The sequence below is a fragment of the Periplaneta americana genome, chromosome 12 (genome assembly GCF_040183065.1).
Source record: "Periplaneta americana isolate PAMFEO1 chromosome 12, P.americana_PAMFEO1_priV1, whole genome shotgun sequence".
Classification (NCBI taxonomy): Eukaryota; Metazoa; Arthropoda; class Insecta; order Blattodea; family Blattidae; genus Periplaneta; species Periplaneta americana.
The window spans coordinates 15,995,888-16,021,400 of NC_091128.1; the positions used below are offsets into that span (position 1 = coordinate 15,995,888).

General features: G+C 36.4%; 1 protein-coding gene across 6 annotated transcripts in view; it reads right to left on the reverse strand.

Moving 5' to 3' along the window:
• Positions 1 to 1,418: 1,418 nt before the first annotated feature.
• LOC138710190 (uncharacterized) overlaps positions 1,419 to 25,513 on the reverse strand; it is a 231,493-nt gene continuing 207,398 nt past the window's right edge. For 5 of the 6 annotated variants that reach the window (XM_069840837.1, XM_069840832.1, XM_069840833.1 and 2 more), the window contains 3 exons: positions 21,773 to 21,953; positions 2,322 to 2,450; positions 1,419 to 2,009 (listed from right to left, as the gene is read on the reverse strand). In XM_069840837.1, the coding sequence (XP_069696938.1) occupies positions 1,822 to 2,009; positions 2,322 to 2,450; positions 21,773 to 21,953 (498 nt within the window). In that variant the 3' untranslated portion in view covers positions 1,419 to 1,821. Of the gene's footprint in view, positions 2,010 to 2,321; positions 2,451 to 21,772; positions 21,954 to 25,513 lie in introns of those variants that run through there. The other variant, XM_069840835.1, reaches the window with a different exon arrangement.

Consider the following 25,513-nt stretch of genomic DNA (forward strand, 5'->3'; position numbering starts at 1 on the left):
TCCAAAGGAAAACATAACGGGATAACCTGTTATTCTCCCTCTCAATTCATTGTGTTGTCTTTGTCATAGAAGACCATTGCCATTGGCTCGAGCTATGCGTGTGTATCCAGCAAAAGCACTTGGCAACAGCAGAGGGTGAATACCTCTCCACCTCTCCTCATCCTTTCTATTGAGTTTCGACACCCCTCTTACTACCAGCAACCTGTTCGAAATTGGGTAAGTGTCCATCATGAAGGTACAGTAACACGAGTGGTGAAATGAAAACATTCTCGAGAGTAAATCACTGACGCATTTAAGAGAGTTGTATGTTTCATGATTCTACAAACATAACGAATAGAAAATCACAATTTATGAAGTTATTTAACATATATATTTTTTTTAAGTGTTTCCAATGGTAACAGTGAATACAAGCACGTGTCGATACTGTATTCCTCAATGGTTCCACAATCATTTGTTCACCATTCCTGAATGCCATTCTCAAATAGTATCTCTGTAGTTTTGCTACTGTAAGTGTTGCAAACGAACATTTCTATAAATTGTAAGACAAATGCATGAGAATAGTTCTTCACATCTAAACTTTGATAGCTTGTCGCCATTTCCCTACAGAGAACTGCTTAAAACGAAATGAAGAAATCTCGACTACATGCTCGCAGTATCGTTTGTTTCTATGTTTACATCTTCTGCTGTCTAATTTGGAAAGTGCTACAGTCTAAAAATTTCAAGCAGTCGCAGAAGTCTGGAGACTTATCTCAAGACCAAAAGACTTAATACTTTTCGTCCATACACCAGAAGATTTGCCTGTGAATTTAGGTTTGTGCAGACTTATCTCCAGGAAAGATATTATACAGGGACTCTAGTCACGTCCATTTCCTAGTCTCAAGGTAGCCATTGCTGTTCGTCTTGGAGAATTAGGGCTCAAATTATTATTATTATTATTATTATTATTATTATTATTATTATTATTTAAAATTTTGCATCAAGATTTACTGTATTTATTGAATACTGATCGTTTATAATTTTTCTCTGTTGATAATTTTGTAGAATAATACGACATCTCAGAATTAAATCTTTGTTAGATTGTGGTTCCTTTCCTGGCCAAGAAACTATTTTAGTTTGTTCTTGTAAAAATTTAATTTTGTATATATTTCTCTCACCTCTTGTCTTCGCAGAGAATTACATAGATAATATAAAAAACGTAACTGAATATTATTTTATTAAATAGTCATTAATATTATATTTTAATAAATCTTCAATTTTAACATACAGACATATCAAACAAAAAGTGAATTTAATACTTTAAAATTCTTCTTGAATTTTCTTATCAGCTAATAAAATGTCATACTTATCAGAAATGTAGCCTGCCATATAGAAGTTCCAAAGGTAGTCAAGCTCAAAAGAAACTGCCGATAGTCAACATATACAGATTCTACTGTACTTTTATTTAATATTTCTTTATTTTTCATATGGAAAATCTTACGAATAATTCAGGCCCTATTGTAGGGTAGAGAGGGACGGAAGAAAATTGGACATAATGTCCTCTTATACTGCATTTCATATTATCTTTTAAAGAATGGCTAAGAGAATAAGTGCAGGAATACACATCACTCTAATTATACACATAAAATGGCATTGTTGCAATGAAAACAGGGAAAGAAATGTACAAAAAAGGTGAGTTATATAATAAAATATAAGGCTTGATCCAGATAAAACTTCTTGCTAACTTGGATAATGTAATTTCTGATTGAAATTTTATACAAACTTAGAATGTTCCTTCCCAATATGGGATACAGCACTATGGAAGAATTGTTCTTATGAACCAAATCATTGATGGAAAGGAATACAATAGAGTTTGTCTTTTGTTGCAGCTGCTATGCGGGGACCATTGCTTGTTTCAGTAATATCGACAGCTATGATTGGATCAGAGGAGAGGGAGTGCTTCCAGTACACAGCTCTCAGGTCCAAGGTCAAAAGGTCCGTGATGTGGTGCAGCAGATACAAATACAGGGTTCCTGAAACAATATTTTTTATCAATACTTTCAATTCGACATGGCATTCAATATATCAATAAGGTTGCTAAAAAATTAGCAAACAGAAGATTGAGAATGAGTAGCTGTTTGATTTGGAAGACTGAGCAGGGAAGAGAAGTAGAGAGAGGAAAGGAGAGGAGAGAAAAAAAGATGAGAGAAGAGAGTACACGTGATTATAATATGTTGAACTGCAGTGTACCAATATATGAAAGAAAATAAACTGGTAATAATCTATCATTATTTTATTTTGTTTCCCGTTCAACTTCCAGACTGTAGTGTGTGAATGGTGATTACCTGATGCCATCCCAAGAAGTAGTATTTCTCCATACAGCAGTACAGTAACAGGATGTGAGTGCAAGTATGGCATAGTATTGTACTTGACTTGCCTGCCACTGTCTATTCTCACATACATGTATCGTTCATCTGAAATACAATACACAACTACATTGGAACCAAGTCAAGTCAAAGTTAGTGGCAACTTTCGAACAATACAATGCTTACAGCATGTGAGTGAGAAATATTATAAATGTATGTAGGCACAACCCAGCCATGGAGTGGGGCATTTTAGTCCTACTATATGCTGGTCCCAAGCCCGGAAAAATGGGGAGGGTAAATGGCTGGTCATTGAGTCTCGATGGAGGTCCCTATGCAGAGAAAGGGCCTCTACTAAATGTCGAGAAATGCTCAAGTTGGCAGGTTTGACTTGCCTACACGACTAGCAAATCCTAGCCCCGTAAGGGGAGTGGTGAGAGCGAGTGTCTGGCGCTTTAAAACGAGACTTACTTGGCTAAGGAAAGGTAACCCTAACAGAAGGTTCCCTGGCCCTCCAGGATAGGGGTTGACCAAGGGGCTAGCGACCCCTCGTCGTAAAAAGAACCATGCTACGAAACTTCAAGAAGATAAATCAGCCAGACTGTCCCTTACTGGTAAACGACTTCGAAAACACCTTACGGCTAACGATTTCAGATTTGTAACTTGGAATGTTTTATCACTATATCGACCTGGGGCACTTAAGCTGCTCCTCGAACAACTCTCATTATATTGGACTGATTTATGAAGCTTAGTCGATTAAGATGGGCTGGTCATGTACAAAGAATGCCTGATGATGCCATTCCAAAAAGAATACGAGTATTACAACCAGAAGAATGTAGAAAAGTGGGACGACCAATAGGAAGATGGATTGATGGAGTGAATGGAGATGCTAAAAGTCTGGGAATTCGAAACTAGTGGACTGTATAGATGGACAGACAGGGGTGGAGGAAGATTCTTGAGGAGGCTGGGTCTCAGCCATGAGATGTAGCTCCATGGAAGAAGAAGTAGTAGTAGTAGTAGTAGTAGTAGTAGTAGTATGTAGGTACGCCAAGGATGCGAGAGGTACAGGCCAATGGAAATACTGTCTCTTCCAAGAAGATTAAAAAATGAGGACATCGCTGTGGCAATAAAGAACATAGCAAGAGAAAAATTCGAAGCTAATTAAACACACAACATATGTTTATGAATGAAATAATAATACCGTGCGATACAAAACACATGTTCACATGCAATGGAACAAACTAAAGTCGTAATGTAACTATCACAACGCAAGATTGATTCTATCGATGTCATTCAAGCTATCTCGTGACCTTTCCTGTTGCCCACTCTTCCTTATCACATTGTTTCATTCGCATTCCTTCCGTCGGTATTCCCTGCTTGCAGAAGAAAGTATGTCCCAGTAAAAAACCATGAAATGTACAATACATTTAGTGGAAATCAATCTTAAAAAAAATCAATGTAAAAGATAATACTGCTTAGAGTGTTTCTGCAGTATAACGTGCTGCATCAGCAGGTATATGCACAGCCCTTAGTGGACAATGACCTTTTCCTCGGGGTTGTGAAACTACATTCCACGGGAATTTGCAAGCATAACGAGAAACAATTTGTGCCTTAACAAGTCATGAATTCATTTTTATTTTGATTTTCTGAAATCTTGTAAAGTGAAAGTTATACTGTACCGTGTTTTAGTCTATGTCATATGTTCTGAGTGTTAAGTTGTACAGTTTTAGTCTGTGTCACACATTCCAAGTCTTAACTTAATTAAACGTTAAGTGCAGTAATGTCACAAAAATAAAAAGCATATTCAGTGAGTGAAAAGTTTAAAATAATTTACAGTGTAAAATGCGGAGAAACAAAGACAAAATCATTGTGGGAATGAGGCATTCCAGAAGGTACAATTAAGTTAGAGGTTAAAGATATCATACATTTTATACACAATGAAAATGGTGGTGAAAAATGAAGAAAACAATGATGAAGGTGGCGGTGATGAAAATGTTGTAGAAGAGAAAGATAATATTCGAAGTGTTACTGAAGTGATATCTCATCTAAGTAATGTATTGGCTTGGTTGGAAAGGCAAATTGAACCAAACAGTGTTCATCTCCTCCATCTCACTAATATAAAACAATATGTGGAGAAGAAATGCAGTGATTTAGTCTGTCAAACAAAACTTATGGATTTTTTTAAGTTAGTGTAAAATCAGGATAGTTTACAAACAGTGAAGTGAACTATTGCCAAAAACAATATAATAACAACTTTCATGGAATAAAATGCATAAATGGTGAGTGTTTAGTTTATATTACAGTATGTATTACATTATTTAAATTAATGTATAGAGTTACAATGCATTAAATTACCCGCTTTACCCATCTCCATGTGACTTGCCATTTCCTTAACACATGGACTGTAATCATTTCTGATATATCGCGGTTCAGCTATAACGCGGGGGTTAAATATGTCCCCCAACAACTACACTATTTCGAGTTTTTACTGTATTTACACAAATGTATTTATAAAGTAACCACAGAGCATTCCCCAGGAAACAGGTTTCACTCAGATAAATAGCATCAGTCTTTTACTATTATAGATCGAACGTGACTGCCCAGGAAAGAGTATGTACTTTTCCCCTGGATTGAGCATTGGAAGAACTTAAGCTACATATTATGGATAGATAACGCAGACTGAAGAGATGTCAAGGTTACAGCATTAGTATATAGCTGAACTCTATTTAGTGCACCTCAGTTTAGTTCGTGGCAATTAACAATATATTACAATCTTCATTTATTATACATAGCCCATATGTTATGAAGAAATCATACAGAAAGTATCGTGTTATATTTCTATGGAAATATCCTGGCGCTCAACGACCATCTGATTTAAAATCTAGAATTTAGTGAAAAAAGTAAGAGAAACTGGCGCATAAATCAGCTTCTAACTAGAGAAAAATTTGATGACATAGGCAATAGGCTGCAACAGTCTCCCACATCCTTAAGAAAGTTAATTCAACAGAAAGGCATATCCAAGACATCAGCTTGGTAAACAACAAAACCGTTAAAATTAAAGCTTAAAAGACAACAGTCATTCATAAATTAAATGAAACAGACCATGTGCCTAAGATTCAATTCTAGTGATGAGCAGAAAATGACTGACCTGTGATTTTATCATGGTGATCGAAAAATCACGATCACACTTGTGATTAAATAGCTCTTTAAACAGTGATCACAGTTTGGGGCTAAACTGCTCACCAGCTGAAAGACAGTTCAGGTTCTTTACTCACTGCATGCGTTGTGCTGTGTGCTGCTGTGCTTATGCTATCTAGTGACAAAACTGGGAACAACTACGCCCGCGAACTGTGAGCAGTGAGCTCTATACTGAGCTCGCTGAATGTGAGCGCCCGATTCAGTGTAACCATCTCAATAGATTTCAGGCTGATCCTGGCAGATTTCAATTTCTTACAGTCAGAAAATAAACTATTATCAGCCAACAGCCGAAAATATGGCAGGATTTTACAATGCTTAACTGACTCCATTGTTTTAAGCAGTGAAGTGTCTACACTATTCAACTACTAAAAATACAATAATAACAAAATTTTATCAAACATGACAATGATTAAAAAAATAACAATGTTTCATTCATCTTCTGAGTGATGTGTGAATTATGTCAAAATTACTCATTTTCTGTTTACCTATATAATATTTCACTCAGGAATACTGTACAAGATCAAATTGACAATCATTGTATTCGGTACCCAGATGACAAAAGTTCAGTTTGTCTATAACATTAAATTAAATAAATGAACAAATAAATAAACAAATAAGTACTGACTTTCAAACCTTTAATATGTTTTTAAAACTTATATTTACAACTCAGTATTGTGCTTACACTTGACTTCTATGAAGTACAAACGGATAACCTCAACATTTCTCGCCTTCTCCTACATGTGCAAAATATCAAGAGCATTGAAACATCACAGTGAGATGCTCTGATGTTCAATGTTCACCTCAAATAAGTTCACAGTTCAATCACTGTTTATTACTGTTTCACTGTCTAAGATCACCGTGATCATAAATGAGCAATCACAGATCGAACAGTGATCACAAAAGAGCAGTTTATCTCATCACTATTCAATTCTATTGATAGAGACAGAATTCAATGCGTCAGGAAACCTTTACAAAAGATGTTAAATGTGCATCAGAATGGATAGTCAACAGTTCCAGTACTTATTATAAGGTAAGCCAATGTAATGTGTAAGTCGCGTTATTTGAGTGCTGGAAACTGAGTATATTAGTGATTTATTATTAGACAACAAATAAAATCTTTCCATTTAATTCTAAACCTCTAACATTTTCTTAAGTGGTTCACCCACAGGTAACAAATATAGGGACTCTCCAGTATTTCATTCTTTATAACAATTTGTAACGAAAAGTAGAAAAAATATTCTGTGTATCGCGGGGTTTCTGTGAAAACCCTGTAACTCCAATTTTGCTGAAAATGGAGTTATTGTTATCTGAATATGTAAAATGTTATGATCCATCATCTGGGAAAACCCACTTACTCCTGTGAGATATAGTTTTGAAGTTGTAGTCTTGGTCAGTTTTCAGTAAGTCCTAAAATGACATTTCATTACCAGAGCAGCCTTTAAAATCCCTTAATGGATTTTCACAAAACTTTTATATGATATATGATATTATGTTATGATATATTTCATCACAGCAATTCTTTACATGTAATGGTGTACCTCACATTTCTCTGTATCCGGTGCCACCATTAACATATTATTACACTAGACTAGACGGCATTTCCAAAGGTGCTCAGCTGCTATATGCACTGTAGCATTTCTGGTATGTGACCATCACAAGCTTGCACAACAGAACCAATCGAAATCAGTCTATAACAAGTAATTCCCAAGTTCATTTGTTCACGTGTGAGTGTTTGAATACATTGAATAAGTAAAACTAGCATTTACTGTGTGTGTGTGTGTGTGTGTGCGTGCGTGCGTGCGTGCGTGCGCGTGCGCGTGTGCGTGTGTGTGTGTGTGCGTGCGTGCGTGTGTGTGCGTGTGTGTGTCTAAGATAACTAAACGGAATAAGAGACTGTAAAAAGACAAATATTGCACAGGCAGTCGCGAAAAATTGTGTTTAAGGTGTAAAATTATTTTAAAGGGGTGAAGAAGGAGTACAACTTCTGATAGGAAGAGGCAAACTAACTTTCTTTAGTCTTTATGCTCCAGAGGAAGGAAGAGTTGAAGAAACTGAATTGTTTTATGTCCAGTTGCAAGAAATTTTGAATAAAGTAAATAAAAATAATTACATATTATTAGCTGGAGATTTAAACGGTAGAATAGGCAACATCGAAATAAAAAATACCATAGGAAAATTTGGAGAACTTACCATAAACAATAATGGAGAAAAAGTAAGAGACTTTGTATTATATAATGAAATGAAAATCATGTATTCATTTTACAACCATAAGGATATTCATAATTATGTATACATGGTCAGCACGAGGCTCAAAATCTATCATAGATTATTTTATAGCAAATAAAAATTATCCGAATTGTTTTTAGATGTCAAGGTCTTCAGAGGAAGTGACATTGGATCAGATCATTACTTTGTTTTAGCAAAAGTGAGATGCACACCAAGATGGCTACATTTAACAAAGATAAATTCCCCAAAAAAGAATTAATGCGTTACAAAATTAGATTAATCCATGACGACAATGTACAATGGCTTTATCAAAAAAGACTTGAACAAAAAATGTTAGAAATACCTGAAGATGAAGACATTCACAAAGAATGGGAAAATATTAAAACTCAAATATCACAGGCAGCCACGGATAGCATCAGAAAATATAAGGCTTTCACACAAAAGAAAAAATTAAGATCATGGGATGATGAAATTAAGGAGATCATAAAAAATAAAAACACAGCTTATAGAAAATACCTTCAATCAAAATCCGTCAATGATGAAATAGACTATAAACATAAAAGGGCGATAGCTAACAGAGAAATTAGAAAACAACACAGGCAATCATGGAAAGAGTTTATATCTTTTTTAGAAGCTGACATTTATAAAATGAAACCCAATACATATAAAATTTTAAAATACATGAACAAAGACATAAAGGAATACGCCATGATAAACCCTTGCCCCAAAATAGAAACATTCCTAGACTTTTACAAAAACTTATGGAACAATACTACTTTTGATTCAAAATTCTGGGACACAAAAAACGTAGATCAACAATGCATTACAAAAGAAGAACTACAAGAAGCATTAAAGAAGACGAAAAATAGTAAATCACCTGGAGAAGATAACCAAAATTCAGAATTGTACAAATATGCAGGAGATCTATTTCAAGAAATATTACTAAGATTTCTAAACAGAATATATCTCACTGTCACTTTACCGGAAGAATGGAAAAGTAGTGTAATTATTCCCATATATAAAACAGGAGATAAACAAAATGTTGAAAACTATAGAGGATTAGTATCCTCAACACATGTTGTGGCGTTTTATTTTTGGCACTCTGTGTTTCTTTCATTCTTTTTCTTTCTTCTTCCTTATTCATGTTATTTCATGTTGTTAGTTACCTTTACTTCTCATAGATGGCATCCTATCCGCCATTTTAGGTCTCATTCTTCCTTTTCATAGATGGCTTTGTTCTTCTTTCCGCCATTCATGGTCTGATCCTTCTCACGTATAAGGAGCGAGTTTAATTTATCACGTGATATGGGTTTTTGATTTTCATTGGCTCTGTTTTTATTATTAATTAATTAGCATCCCTTTTTTGTGAGGAACGGTTGACGCACGAGAGTCTGGGGGTCGACGCTCGAAGAGATGGTTGTGGGACAGCCATTGAGAGCTGGGGGGGTTTGTTTAGCAGTGATCTGTGATGGAATCACAGATAACCTGGCCTGGGCAGAGACGTGAACTGCTGCAGTTGGGCTGTGGAGCATAGGATTTCTTTGATGATGGCGGCATGATGGTTGGAGGGAGACCATTGTTGCTTGCTTTCGAGACTGGCCTACCTACAATTGTAACAGGTTTTTCAACATAAGTTATTGTATGTTTCTTTTAATTAATATATGTATATTTGCGTTCATACAGGGTATTACGTAATTTACATTTATTTAAAAGAGTCCACTGGCATTCGTCAGTTGTATATTTCCTATTGGTTCTTTTGCTTAGATGTTGCTACTTCCTGGCACATTCAAGAAGGATGGGATTGTCAATTAGTTAAGTTATACTTTATAATCTGTTAGTACAGATTATGTGGCTCTTGTGTGTAATGGCAAATGCCAGTTGAGCGAAGATTATTTGGCAAGCCAGTCCCGAAGGATTAATAGAGTTATAGTTGGCTTAATTTCTGCTACATCCATTTTGTTTATTTTCTTATTACCGGAAGTGTAATCTAATAAATGTTACCAGATAGTTCATTACTTGTGCTGTTTCATTTGTTCCACCTCACCCATGAGGCTATCGACCCCATTGTACGGTTGGCGGCAAGGTAAAAGTATTATTAATACAAATAATTAAAATTAATATAGAGGCACGCCGTTTCAAGTGTTAGCACAGAGCGTGGTTACGATAGGTGCTTGAGGTCTCAGGGGTGAGGCGTTTTGTATTGAATATTTTTATTTTTATTTTTCTGTTTCATGATGGAGCCTGACGTGGTGGCGTGGCATTCACTATGTAAAGATGAATTGTTGTACGAGGTGAGAGTGCGTCGCGTGGAGGTGGATTCCAACGCAGATTGTGCTACATTGCTCGCCAAGGTTAAGGAACCCGGGTTTGTGCCTAAACACACCCCACGTAAATATCCCCAATATTCTGTTGCCAGTGAATTGTTTAATTATATCGAGACGGTGGAGTCCTTTTTAGAAGCGGTTGAGGAGTTGAAATTGGATTTCAATAAAGACTGTTATAGAAGGATCTTCAATAGGGTCTTGCATTGGGAGATGCGTCTTAAGAATATAGTAGCGGTTCAACTGGAACAGACGGATAAAGAGAAATTTGAGAAGGAGATGCAAAGGTTAGCGTTAGTTAAGGACACGTTGGTACTTTTGAAAAAGGTTAGGGTCCAAAAGACTCAGACAAGGTCCCTTAATGCACGTCAAGATCAGTTACTGAGTACTGTGGTGGCCGGTAATGGTCAGAGTTCTATCGAAATCCCTAAATTGACAAATAAGGGTGATTATACAGGTATGGCACTTTCTAACATGCCTAACCCATTTGACTCTGTGTTGAGGAAGGGTATGGTTTTTTCAGTTAATAGTGTGCAAGCTGTTATTGAATTTTTTAGAGTTTTGGTGCAGCTTAGCACTATTTGTTGGGCTTTCCACCTTTCCGAAGTTTCGTTATTGCATTCATTTTTTCCCTTCACGGCGGGCGTTTTAACTAAGAGAGTTTTGTCAGCCATTGAAGAGGAGAAGTCCTTACACGATTTCCACCAAAGGATTTTGAGGGAATTTATTCCTGATAGGCCCATCACCTTCTTTTTGGGGAATATTTTTACCGCAAACAAAGCGATACGGAGACTCTATTAGAATATGCTGAAGAATTGAAGGTCATTGAAAAGGTTTTTGTCTCGGGGCTTTTTGAAAAGCAGATCGTTGACACTGTCTTATCGAGTACCCGTGACCATGAGGTTAGGGCTCAATATTTGGCAGTTAATCTGCCATAGGATTTTGATCAATTAGATGCCCTATGTGTGCGGAGCCATGGGATATTGGATGATCAGGTTTTGGTGGAAACCACCCCAGATAAGTCGTCATGCTCTGAACAAGTCAAAAGGTGTTCTGTTTGTAACAATGTAGGCCATTTTGCTCGCGAATATGGTCAGCGAGGTCGTTTGGCGCAGAATAACCGTACGAGTGAAAATTCCGTTTGTGTTGTGCCTCGTGGAATACGTGCTTCTACTCACGGCCAGTGCCCCATTGCCATTGTTCAGTTAGGCAAAGAGCTTGTGGAGGTTTTATTGGACACTGGTAGTGTAGTTTCATTAGTTAGCCTTGAATTAGTGCATAAGAAGGGATGGGAGATTATTGCTAGTGACATGAAATTGTTTGCGGCTATTTCCCAATCATTTTCTGTATGTGGCCGTACTATGTTGAGAGTACAGGTTGGGCAGTTTGTTTGGGAATTTAATTTTTGGGTAGTCGAAGATTTGATTTGGCCCGCTATATTCGGTACTGACTTTATGGCAGAGACGGAGCTTATTGTACATATTTCACAGGAGGAGTATTATTTAAGTTCTCCTGGTTGGTCAAATTCCTCTTTACTAGTCTGTTAAAGGTACCAGATTTTCTTCTGGTTGGGGCATCGGCTGACCCTTTTCTCCAGTTGGATGAAGTGGACAGTCAGGAAGTAGATTTGATCTCCTTAAAGCACAAATGGGCCGGTGTGGTTCCGCCGATACAGAGTGATTCTCCTGTAGTCCTTCCGGTGTTATGTGAAGTACCACTTTCGTTTCATGGAGTTAGGGAGGCTCAACGCTGCCCGCTGCCCGAACTAGGATTTATTTGTGAACGTATTCAGGAGGGACAGGATATGATACCTCATGAGTTGAGGCAAGATTATACTTTGTTATGTCACTAAAAGTGATCGGGAGCCGAAGGCTGTAGTACCCAATGAATTAGTTCCTGCTGTTTTGAAAAATTACCATGATTTAACCCGTGGGGGGGGGGTGATGAAAGAATAACCCCCCTGTAGTCCATCCATTAAGAGGCTATCTAAAATGGACACCTTTTTCCCTGAGGTTTTGTAAAGGGGAAAGGGTTTTTTTTTTTTTTTTAGGTGTGAAGGTCTGGTCAGATTCGTCGTTTTAGAAACTCGGTAGCGGCAAATGGCATTCTGATAAAACAGACGTTTGGTGCTGTGGTCTGATCAGGATCGTCGTCCAAGGGACTTAGTAGTGGTGGACAGCATTCCAATAAAGTTAACGTGTGTTAATAACTGCTATGTATTAGGTAAAGCTGCAAGAGAAGAAGACCAAAAGCTTGCAAAACTTACTAAGCTAGGCAGTGAAATGAGGACTGAAAACTGTTAAAGCAAGTGAAGAAGGATTACTTACATTCTTGTATTGTTTATTAACTTTTGGCTCACTTTGTAGTTTTAAATATTACTTTCGCAGAGTTATGTTTTCATTTTCCTTTTCGCTCCTTATATAATTCATCTTTTTCTCTTCTATTCTCCTCTTCTGCTTTTTTTTTAAGTTCCTTTCTTTCTATTTTCTTTTCTTCTTTTTTTCTCCTTTCCTGTTTCTTTTCGGGTGTCGCAATATGTGTGTGGGTATTTTGCCTGTTGGCGCCTCTTGTGGAAGCGAGCTGTGTCTATAACCCCGAGGTCCGAGGATCGGTGGCGATTGGTTGCTTTCAGTGACTATGATGAAATGTAGTCATGCTGAAAGGTCTAGTGGGTCGTGGGAGAGTACGGTGGGTTCCCGGCTCAGCCCGCGAACACAGTTGACCTAGGCCATTTACGTGCGGCCGTCTGGATTTAACCACTGTGGTGTCAGTGCTGGTTGTGCACCTGGATGGTGCAGAAACCCGGGACATGTTGTGGGACATGTCCGGGTGTTGTTCCTTTTGAAGCTCACTAAGTCCACGCGGTGTTCTTAGTCGAGGCCTTGGCGCTGTTGAGGAACTGTGCAGGTTTCGGGGGGGGGGGGGGAGGGAGTCTGTGCCGTTTTATTTTCGGCACTCTGTGTTTCTTTCATTCTTTTTCTTTCTTCTTCCTTATTCATGTTATTTCATGTTGTTAGTTACCTTTACTTCTCATAGATGTCGTCCTATCCGCCATTTTAGTTCTCATTCTTCCTTTTCATAGATGGCTTTGTTCTTCTTTCCGCCATTCATGGTCTGATACTTCTCACGTATAAGGAGCGAGTTTAATTTATCACGTGATATGGGTTTTTGATTTTCATTGGCTCTGTTCTCATTATTAATTAATTAGCGTCCCTTTTTTGGTGAGGAACAGTTGACGCACGAGAGTCTGGGGGTCGACGCTCGAAGAGATGGTTGTGGGACAGCCATTGAGAGCTGGGGGGTTTGTTTAGCAGTGATCTGTGATGGAATCACAGATAACCTGGCCTGGGCAGAGATGTGAACTGCTGCAGTTGAGCTGTGGAGCATAGGATTTCTTTGATGATGGCGGCATGATGGTTTGAGGGAGACCATTGTTGCTTGCTTTCGAGACTGGCCTACCTACGATTGTAACAGATTTTTCAACATAAGTTATTGTATGTTTCTTTTAATTAATATATGTATATTTGCGTTCATACAGGGTATTACGTAATTTACATTTATTTAAAAAAGTCCACTGGCATTCGTCAGTTGTATATTTCCTATTGGTTCTTCTTGCTTAGATGTTGCTACTTCCTGGCACATTCAAGAAGGATGGGATTGTCAATTAGTTAAGTTATACTTTATAATCTGTTAGTACAGATTATGTGGCTCTTGTGTGTAATGGCAAATGTCAGTTGAGCGAAGATTATTTGGCAAGCCAGTCCCGAAGGATTAATAGAGTTATAGTTGGCTTAATTTCTACTACATCCATTTTGTTTATTTTCTTATTACCACAAGTGTAATCTAATAAATGTTATCAGATAGTTCATTACTTGTGCTAAGTGTTTCATTTGTTCCACCTCACCCATCAGACTATCGACCCTATTGTATGGTTGGCGGCAGGGTAAAAGTATTATTAATATAAATAATTAAAATTAATATAGAGGTACGCCGTTTCACTGTTATAAGATATTTAGTAGGATTTTAAATGAAAAATTAAAAAAAAATAAATAAACATGCTGAAACTTTCCTTCTTGAGTGTCAAAATGGCTTTAGAAAAGGAAGATCATGTGTAAATCCATTGTTTAGTATCAAACTATTTTTAGAAAAAAGAAGAGAATTTAATTTAGAAACCCACATAGCTTTTATTGATTTTGTGAATGCTTTTGATAAAGTCTGAAGAGACCTTTTATTCGACATATTACAAGATGAAAATATTTCAAATTTGCTATTAAAAATATAATAGAAATCTACACAGACAGCAAAATAAGTGTCAAAATAAATAACTGTATATTCGAAAGAAAATTAGTTAATAATGGAGTTCGACAAGTTTGTCCACTATCACCAACTTTATTTAATATTTATATAAATTTAACAATATTTTCTTTAAGTCCGTCATAAACTTATATTACAATGTGATGTTTTTATTTCATTTTACTAGATGAACGTTTTCGGTTTTATAAACCATCTTCAGATCACTGTTACCTCTATTGAACTCTTGTGTTGATATGCAATGGGTTACATTAACCATATTGTATTAAAAAGTGAAATATAAATATGGGATAAAACATTAATGAATACACATATTTAAAATGATGACATATTAAATTAAATTAATCTAAGTTGAAGGTTTGCAGCATATACAGTCCTTTCAGATGCGAAACAATTATTTTCTTATAACCTTATACACAGTGACTATCATGAGACTGCATTTACAAGTAGTTGTTTCATAATTATAAATCATTGAATTCGTTGGAAAAGATATGCAGCATCATGCTTGGATTTACGCAGCACCCAGGAGCGATCTTGTGGTCTGAAACTACGCGAAAATTGTATTGTATTAATGTTATGAAAATAATTTCACAAAACAATTTTCATTACATTATCTAGTTATATCAAAAAATGGGAGGGGGTTCTGTTTGAATGAAAATCTTTACAGATCGGAACAAAAATGGGTATAAAATTCATTTATATAAATGAAATTATTTTAAAATGGAACCAAATCTACGCATCGGGAATCAAAATAACCAGTGCTCTAACATTAAATACCTTACTCTATGCCGATGATCAAGTCATAATTTCCAATTCAGAGGATAATTTACAAAGAGGATTACATACATTAAATAAAATATTAAAAGATTTTGGGATGGAAATTTCAGCACAAAAATCAAAAGTAATGGCATTTTTAGGGCAAGACCCAGTCAGAAGTAAGATAATACACAATAACCAATGCCTCGAACAAGTACAAAATTTCAATTATCTGGGTTGTGAAATATCTTATCAAAATGAAAAAGATGTGAACAAGAAAATTACCAAATTTACACAAATTCTAGGAATAATAAACAATACAGTAAAAGCTAAATTAGTACAAAAATCTATAAGAATAAAAATATATAGTACACTAGCATTACCCTCCCTTTTATACGGAAGTGAGATTTGGACATTAAACAAAAAAGACATGAACAGAATCAAAGCAACGGAAATGAAATTTTTCAGGAGGACAGCAGGATATACTCTTTTAGACCGAAAAAGGAATGAAGAAATTTTAGAACAATTAGAAGTAGAGTCAGTAGAAGAAAAAATCACCAGATACAAATTCAATTGGCTAGATCATGTAAGAAGAATGGAAAATTCAAGAATCCCAAAAATTATGATGCAGTATAAATCTAGAGGACATCGTCGACCAGGAAGACCTTTTAGAAGACTGCTAGATGGGCCCAAAACAGGTCTATAGAGGCCTAATTCGTGAAGGATGATGATGATGATGATGATGATGAATTATTTTAAACGCGTTTTAAAGCATAACGCTGCTGGCCATCTTGATGCTGGCTACAATGTTGCCAACATGCAAGAAACGACTGCAGAAGCATGTGGTATAGGATTGAGAACCGTGCAAAGAATATTGTTAGTGAAGGAAAGAGGGTTTGTTTGGTCTCATGCTTACAGTAATCAACGGCTAAGGTCATTATTGTTTTTTGATAATTTAAATTCTCTCCTGCACTATTTGCATTGCAAGTGCTCGTGAAGTACGATGTGACAATGTTGTATGCTGCCTTGCTCTCTGTATCTGTCTCTCTCGATGCAAACGCTAGCAGATTACCATTTTCTGAATTGCTATCGACTCTAACACATTATATGCAGTACACGTCTACACAAATACTCCCATTTACACTATGTACCTTTTTTTTATTACTTGGTCTAATCTTCCCTTCAATATTTCTCCTACATTTCATTTTCTGTTCTCTATTTGTTCATTAATCCTAATATATCTAATATTATATACTACTTTCAAACCCCCTTTTTCCTCTCTCTAACTACGATTCACTAAAATCTCAATTTCACTTTTTCTCTATAAATTATCATATTGAATTATTTGTCCTATTTGTTCTTTGATCTTTTCTCCTATTTTTCTCTTATATTCATTTACTGTTCCAACGTTCAAATGTTAGTACTAATTTTATACAGTCACTTGTTCACTTCTCTTAACCCTTTTTCACTTTTTCCTATTTGCGCTCACTTTCACTTTCTCACTATTCCAGTTACACCTAATCCTTTCTCACTGTTCTCACTTCCTATAAATCTTATATTTTATCTCTACACATCTGATTATACACTTCCTCTCTCCCCTACACTTCTCGATTTTTTACAGTTCCACTTTACTTGCACTTTTTGATCACATCCCCAGATTTTTTAATCATATCTAATACATCTGCCATATACTCAGCTGTTGCAGGTTCTGACCTTTCTTTACTGTTTGTCTATGCCTTATTTCTATCTCTGTCTTTCTTTCTATTTATTTTTTCTTCTATTCCTCTTTTACAATTTTTACATAGTTTCCTGCAGCCTCTTATACAGGAAGAATCTTGCAAGTCCATCAACACTACTGATAATTAACATTATTAAGTTTTATTTTTTTAACAGAAATTGGAACGTGCCTTATGCATTTCTTGACCAATATTATTCCAGATAAAGTCAAACAGGTTTCCATGTTCTGAGATAATTGTGAAGGACAAAACCGAATTCAGCATACTGTAGCACTTTTAATGTGCAGTCTTAGAAAAAATTTTTATCACACAGACACTTTGTAAGTCTCGGAAAGGAGGCAGTGCACATGATCAGAGGACGAGTGACCTGGTTCACAAGGGAATGGCTAGTTGAGGTAATAAAATTAGTTTTGTTTCGTTGTACGTCTGATCATGCGCACTGCCTCCTTTCTGGGACTTATAAAGTATCTGTGCGACAAAACGTTTTCTAAGACTGTACCTAATTCAAGCTACTAACTTAGAGGTGATAGAACAGAAGATTTTGGACTTTTTTAGTTGGTTAGTTGACGACGCTGTATCAACTACTAGGTTATTTAGCGTCGATGAGATTGGTGATAGCGAGATGGTATTTGGTGAGATGAGGCCGAAGATTCGTCATAGATTACCTTGGGGAAAAAACTCGGAAAAAACCCAACCAGGTATTCAGCCCAAGTGGGACTCAAACCCTCGCCCGAGCGCAACTTCAGACCGGCAGGTAAGCGCCTTAACCAACTGAGCCACGTTGGTGGCTGATTTTGAAAAGTGGACATAGTTTCATGGAGGTTGACTCCATGCATTGTTCAATTGAAACAGATAAGAAACACATTTCAGTTTATACAATGTGGAACTGGTTAAATATTTTTCGAGTTGCTAGAGAAAATTCACGGAAAGAATATAAAAAGATATCCCTGTTTATAAAAGATTTAAAATTTCAATGTTGACCTGAAAGAACTACCTAAATAAGCACTGAAAAACAAAACAGTAGACACTGTAGGAAATAAAGTGAGTTTGCTGATGGTCAGATGTTTCAAGTACTGTAAAGCACACCCTGACACTTAGTTCTATTGGTATGGCCATTCAAGTACTTATCAATTTATCAATACAAGTGGAAGAGGTCATCAAAAGAGATTGAATAAAAGGACTGAGCTGAAAAATGTATAGTAAAAATTTGCCAATAAGTAGCCTACAGAAAAAAAAAAAAAAAAAAAGAACGAGATTTGCTGAAACTTTGCAAAAGTGGATCTATACCAGAAGAAATCCACAGCTGGTATGAACAACTACTTATCTCAGCATCAATTAAGGACCTGATACCTGAACCTGCAGCTTAAAACAGTGGTAGTAATGATTCAGACTGGAAGTATTAATAATTGTTTTTTCCTTAAGAAATCCTGGAATTGTTTGTTAGGGAAGATCCACTAAGTCCATATTTTTTACATAGTCTTCTCATTAATTGTTAATTAACACGTTGAATGCCACTTGACGCGTATACACGTCACATGGTCCTAGCACCATATGCCAATGATGTGTATGCACGTCATAGCTGTTTTCTTGCTTTCCCGTGCATTATTCCTTCAGTATTTTGCTTATCCTGTATTGTTATGTAGTATTACTTACTGGAAGGGTGCTACTACTTATCATTCTTGGTTATTACCCGATCATTTAAGTAAAGGAATCATGGATGATAAATTAGATGATAATTTTGACATGCCTCCAGGTCCTTCAAATGCAAAAAATCGTAAAAGTGCGCCAGATAAACTTGCAAGGATGACGAAACTGCGCGTCTAGTGAATACTTCAATGCCTGATTCGGACAGTGACAGTGATTTAAATCCAAATGAAAGCTAAAGTGAAAGTGAAAATGAAAGTGAAAATAAGAAGAGTGATAGTGAAAGTGAAACTGATTTTGAAACATCTAATAATTCAAGTACTACTCCAGTTCAAAATGTGGATATTTCAACGTCTTATTTATCTCGACTGAATTTGAAAACAGTATTGTTGAAACAGTAAATAAAAGAGGGCAAAAAGTACAAAAGCTGCATGCAATTGAAAAGTATAATAACCATATGTCAGGCGTTGATCAGCAAGATCAAATGCTTTCGTATTACCCATGTGAAAGAAAAACAGTTCGGTGGTAGGCCTATAAAAAATTGACATCCACCTCTTCCAAATAATGTTACTGAACGCACATAATTTGCATCCTCGATACACTACAAGGAGTAGGATTTCGTTATATGATTTCAGACTTTCAGTAACACGATATTTGCTCTCGTATGCAACACTCAGCAGTCCAACAACCAAACTGGTATCACCAACTGTGAAACACCTGCCTGCAAAACAACGCGCTAATGAGAAAAAAAAAAGAGGAAACACTGCAAAGTGTGTTATGAGAATGGCAGAAGAAAAGAATCAACATTCTACTGTCCTGATTGCTTTGGTCAACCTGGATTGTGTGTCGATCCCTGCTTCGGAATCTACCACAAATGAAGTAAGTTAGGCCTAATTTGTTTTTCTCTAACAATATTTCAATATACGGTCACATAAAAAAAAATAAGTGTGACACGTAAACGCGTCAAATGGCACTGATAATGGAATTATTAACACAGTGCCAGTGACGCGTAAATGTGTCATCAAGATTTCAAACATTGTCTGTACTCGAAAATTGTATATGGGGCTAAAAATTATTCATAGACACTATTACATGATAAATAAACACAAAAAACTAATCAGCTCCTGGGGATAGATTTTGCAACAATACAGCCGGCAGTGAACATGTTAATGTAGTTGAATGTTCAGGAATGTTATATGAATGCCATGTTTCATTTAGACAGTGTTGTTAGAAACATCTGTTTCAAATAAATAATTGCCACTTACATATTTCTATTTTTTTTTTTTTTTTAGATTCCTAAAACTTCAACTCTGTTTTCCTCAAAACTTAGAAAAATGGAGTTACAGGGTTTTTGCAGAAACCCCACGATATTATGATAATTAATTTCTCTTAGACAAACGTTTTTTCCACAGATATTCAATAACTTTATTCTGTGTAATATGAAAAAATCACAAAGAAAATCATCTGATGATATATGATGTTGAGTGCCATTGTGTGTTTTTTGATTCCAAATAAAGCATCATTTCCAGATAAATTGACTTGTAGATACTAAATATGAACAAATTCCAACCAATCATTTAGGAGAAATCGCTGTATAGACTGGTAGACAGTATATCCAAAACCACTTTTCGATATTGAGAACATGTATTTTCGCGAAATTTTCAAAATCAATTTATTTCAACAACACAATAGGTACTTCTTCTAATGAAAAAGCAAAAGAAGGGAAGAAGAAAAAAACCAGGGAACAACTGGATAATGCCCACAGCAGAGCAATATCGATAGTCGACGTTACTTGCTGGCCACTAATCACCAGGATGTACTGAGCCATGTCAAACAAAACACAATCGAAATGGTGGTAGTAAAATTCGCGACTATATTCTCAAATAATTCACTGCATTAGTCAAGTGCATGGGTTTATGTAGTACAACGGCAGTGTTTTTAACGCATTAAAAGAAAATGCAGATGTAGTAAGATCTTAAAGTAGGTTATCACAAGGAAATGAACATGGAAAAAGGCGTGTTTGACGGAATATCATTCAAATGACGGAAAGTAAATTTCCGGTTAATGTTCGCCAAAGCGTTAAGTACGTAATTATGACCCCATTGCCGTTTTATTTCTGGCCTAGAGAAAAATACGTAGCCTTTTACGAAAAAAAAAAAAATTAGGGTCCATGAAATTTAAATATTATGTTTTATTTAACGACGCTCACAACTGCAGAGGTTATATCAGCGTCACGGATGTGCCGGAATTTTTTCCCGCAGGAGTTCTTTTACATGCCAGTAAATCTACTGACATGAGCCTGTCGTATTTAAGCACACTTAAATGCCATCGACCTGGCCCGGGATCGAACCCGCAACCTTGGGCATAGAAGGCCAGCGCTATACCAACTCGCCAACCAGGTCGACATGAAATTATTCACCGCTTTCATTATAGGCCTATTACTGTTTATCAATATTACGAAACAAAAACTGTTATAAAGGCCATGACCGACTACAAAACATTGATACGAAAGAGATAAACCCATTCGGCAGTAATAAAACAATCAGGGAGCATCCATTTTTGATGCAAAGATAATTCGTTTGGCTTGTTTCTTAAATCGAATTACGAAATGGCGTTCCTGTGCTTAACACTTAATAAAAAAAAAAAGAAAGAAAAACTGTTTTGTCTCGAGACTCTCATCTAAGTCACGTAATAAGTTTAAAAAAAAATTATAAAATACGATAATTAGGTCCAAGGAGCATCCGTTTTTGATGCAAAGATAATTATTTCTTAAATGAAATTACGAAATGGCGTTCCTGTGCTTTAACATTTAATAAAAAGAGAAATATAGCAAAACTGTTTTGTCTCGAGACTCTCATCTAAGTCACGTAATCTACTTGCAATATATTTGCGCAAATATACCTTGTAGCTAACAGTGGTGCTATCTCTCAGTAATGTTTAGAACGAAGGAGGCAGAGAAAGAAAAGAAACAAATTTCTCCCTCCAATGACGCCACACACCAACGTCGTGTTCTTATGTTGGCGAGATTGTGTATTTAGTTCAATTTGGTGCTAAACGTAACGGCACGGTTCAAAGATACCGTGGTAATTCTCCAGTATAGCGAAAAACAGATTAAAAAGGGTTAGAAAATGTGATGGAAGGACAGAGAAATAGATAATTTGTGTTCATCAAGTAACATTTTTTAAAGAGTTTTGTGACTTTATTTTCTACCTCATCTCCAGGTAAAACAATGTATATGTACCTGTAAGCACAATGCTGATGCCATATCTCCAAAAGAAAATTCGTAAGATTCTGCCATCCATATCCTCCCAGAGTTCTGGTGATGAAAAATGTTGAGTTTCCTCTTGTAGCAATTTGTACGAGTTTGATGTACCACCACGATAAATGGGCAAGCAAAGTCCTTTGTATGTAATTGCAGATACCTGCAAAATGCAACACGCTGTCTAAAATTTAATGAAATACATGTAAAACATATAATTATCTCAATTCATTTGTCAAGGTTTAATCATTGCAGTGAAGTAGGTACATACTCTCTTACATCCATTCATATTCTTATAAATACTCTCCCACATATACTCACATGCTCACACTCTTACATAGACTCACATTCTCATACTGTCACACACATTCTGACAGATCCTCATGGATATTCATATATTCTCACAATCATTCTCACTCACTCTCTTATCATTCACAGTCTCACACAAAACATCAGTCAACTGGTCAGTCAATCAGCACTAACTTATATTAAGTTGTTTCTTCAGTATATTAGTTGGCTGTCCTGTCATTTGATCATTATGCTGGCCAATTGGTAGATGATTGATTGGTCACTCAGTCAGTTAATCAGTCACGAATGTACATACATCACTTAGTTATGTTTATATTTTACAATAACTTTGTGCAAGGTTATCTATGAAAGACAATCTTTATGTATATATTATAACCTAAATACTTTCAATTATTATATCTCATAACCACTGCTGTTTTAATTTTTAATTCTTGTTAAGTCTCACAACAGGGTTCCCAGATTGGGCGATTTATCGCAATTTTTTTATTTATTCCACATAAAGCCTATCTTACAGAAAAATAAGATTACCATAGAGGTCGAGGATAATAAAACAAACCAAACGTCACGAACACTTTAGAAAAACATACAAGAAGAAATGGTAATAATAGTAATTAATAATTTATATGCGTGAGAAATCAGAAATTGTTAAACAGATGATTGTCTGGTATAATACTGAATCCTTCAAAATGTTTTTAAGAATTTCCTTGTATTAGTGTCTGTTCAATTCCAGATGTTGGAGTTCGTCTTTAGTCCATTTAAAAGATGTCCCACAAGCATAAAATAGTAAACGCCTCATCTCCATGTATAATTAAGAGCATTATATCTCTCACATAAGTGAGGAATTCTGAAAGATATAGGATCCACTTCTCATCATCCACTTCCTTGGCTTGCTGAAAATTTCTTTTAAACCTTGCGGTCAAGTTTAAAATTAGTGTTTTCTTCTCAGGTGCAATAAGCGAGTAATAACACTGTCAAGTCACTGAGTCACTCTTTAGGCTACTTCAAAAATCGAAAGGGCGAAATTAGGCTACATGTTATTTTCTTTTACATGTTTACAATATTATATTTTTCATACCTTCTTTTTTTTTTAAATCGGAAGTCACTGTTGTTAATTGTTGACAGTATCATTGCAACATGCTTCCAATTCTCTTCATCTCTGTATTCTATAATCAATACCTTATATTGTGACGTCATAATGTCATTAGACTGCAAAATATGTTTTTATTGCTCTGCTAGTGCTAACTGATAATAATTGTATTAATGGGATGAGAAAACATTGCAAACAATATTGCAAAACCCGCGAGAATTTTCCTAAATTTAAAAGTACATAAGTTAAAAGTCTTCGTGTATAATTTATCATACAGGCATAATTAATGACAGCAGTGTATTTTCAATATTTTCATCAATTTGATGAAGCATTTGGGAAAAAACCAAATATGCATCCAGTGGCAATAGGATCATCAAGTAGAGGAGGGAACATTATCGTGGTGGTGGTGGTGGTGGTGGTGGTGGTGGTGGTGGTGGTGGTGGTGGTGGTGGTGGTGGCGGCGGCGGCGGCGGCGGCGGCAGCAATGATGATGAAGATGAAGCTCTTGAGGTTAGTGAAGCAGTAGTGAGTGAAGTGGTAGACCTAGGGGGACGAAGAGGAGAGGGCAAAGAATCACTAAGCTAAAAATAAAATTTGAAAAGTGTCTTTCAGCAAGGCAAAAGAACAAGAAAAAGAATGCAGACACAAGGAACTGTTACAAGTTCAAAGAAAAGCGATAACAACATTCAATGAAAAAATGGATAAATTAATTGATAAACTGCTAACAAAACTGAACTTATTTGTTTGTACTGTACCATCATAGTGCTCTTTTTCATTATCACAGACTACAAGAATCATATTATCAAGTATTCTATATGATAACACGTTAAAACATGTTAAATTAACAACTAATGGAAAATGATGCACACCACGCCGAAACTAGTTACAAAGGTAATAGTACCTTCTTAAGTTTCAAGAGTTAACACAATATTAATTAAAAGTTGTCAGTTTAACAAGTGATACGTATTATCGTATTAATATACAAGGGTTAAAAGTGTATGAATCAAGAAGGAAACACATTATCATACTGATATATATAAGTGTTAAAGGTGTGTGAACAGAGAATGAAATGTATTGTGGCACCCGTCTGGAACATTCTGCTGGTGTCTGGTTGCCTCGGGAGTCGCATGCGCGTCTGGCAGAAGGGAGGGCGCAGGAAGGCGAGGCTCGAGCTTCGGTGGGCACTGGGGTGCAGTGCGAGGCGAGGGGAAGACTGCGACTGAGTGGAGAAAGCAGGGGAAGCCTCTAGAAGTGCAATCCTCTCGATGTTTCGCAAAGCCACGAGAACCGAAGATTCGAGATCATGTGATTTAATAAATAAAATGAGGCTAGTGTGTGAGTAGTCAGTCAGCTGCGAGAGAGCTAGTTAGCGAAGACATATCCAGTGGATCTGAGTTCGAGGTGCAGTGAACTTGAGTAACTGTGGCAGCGTCCAGGCGAAGGCAACGCATCTGGAAGTCTTGACTTCGAAGTGCAGTGAACTGTCTCTGGAAGTCTTGGGTTCGAAGTGCAGTGAACTGTCTCTGGAAGTCTTGGGTTCGAAGTGCAGTGAACTGTATCTGGAAGGCTTGGGGTTTCGTTGTACAGTGAACATGAGTGAGTGAGCTAGAAGAACTAACCAAGGCAAACGAACTGTGAACTGACAGTTTTGTTTTGTACATTGTGAACATTAGTTGAGCTTAGGAGTACACTGTTGTTCTCAACACTTCATGTGAGTTGTCATTGTTCTGTGGAGTGCAATAACGACTACTGTGTTCCTGTGTTGATGAAATACCCATTGTTGACGGGTGTGTGGTTGAAGTCAGAAATAAAAACCACTTTACTGAATAAAAGTGACATTGGTGTCAGAAGTGGACGGACATAATAACATAATGGATAACCTATGCTATAGCAGATCCTGCAAGCCATCACAGACATGAACAAACACTTCAGTGAAGTGAAAAGCGACATAAATTAGGTCAAAAACGACATAAGTGAAGTGAAAGACGACATGAACAAGCACATTAGAGAGGTGAAAAACGACATAAGTGAAGTAAAGGCAGACATGAAATACGATATAAGTGAATTGACTACACAAATTGGTAGCGTTTCGATGCACGTGGATAGAATTGTTACCATTGTGAAAGATGAACTTAAAGCCGATTTCGACGAACTAAACGATAATTTCGCAACTGTAAATAAAGCAGTGACGGAACTAAGATAGCACATAGACCATTTCAACGGAAAAATTCGCGCTCTCGAGCGTCGTCAAGAGCAGACGAGTGAATTACTGGACAAGACGAGTGAGGTGCTGGATAAACATGCTGAGGAAAACAAGCACATAATCG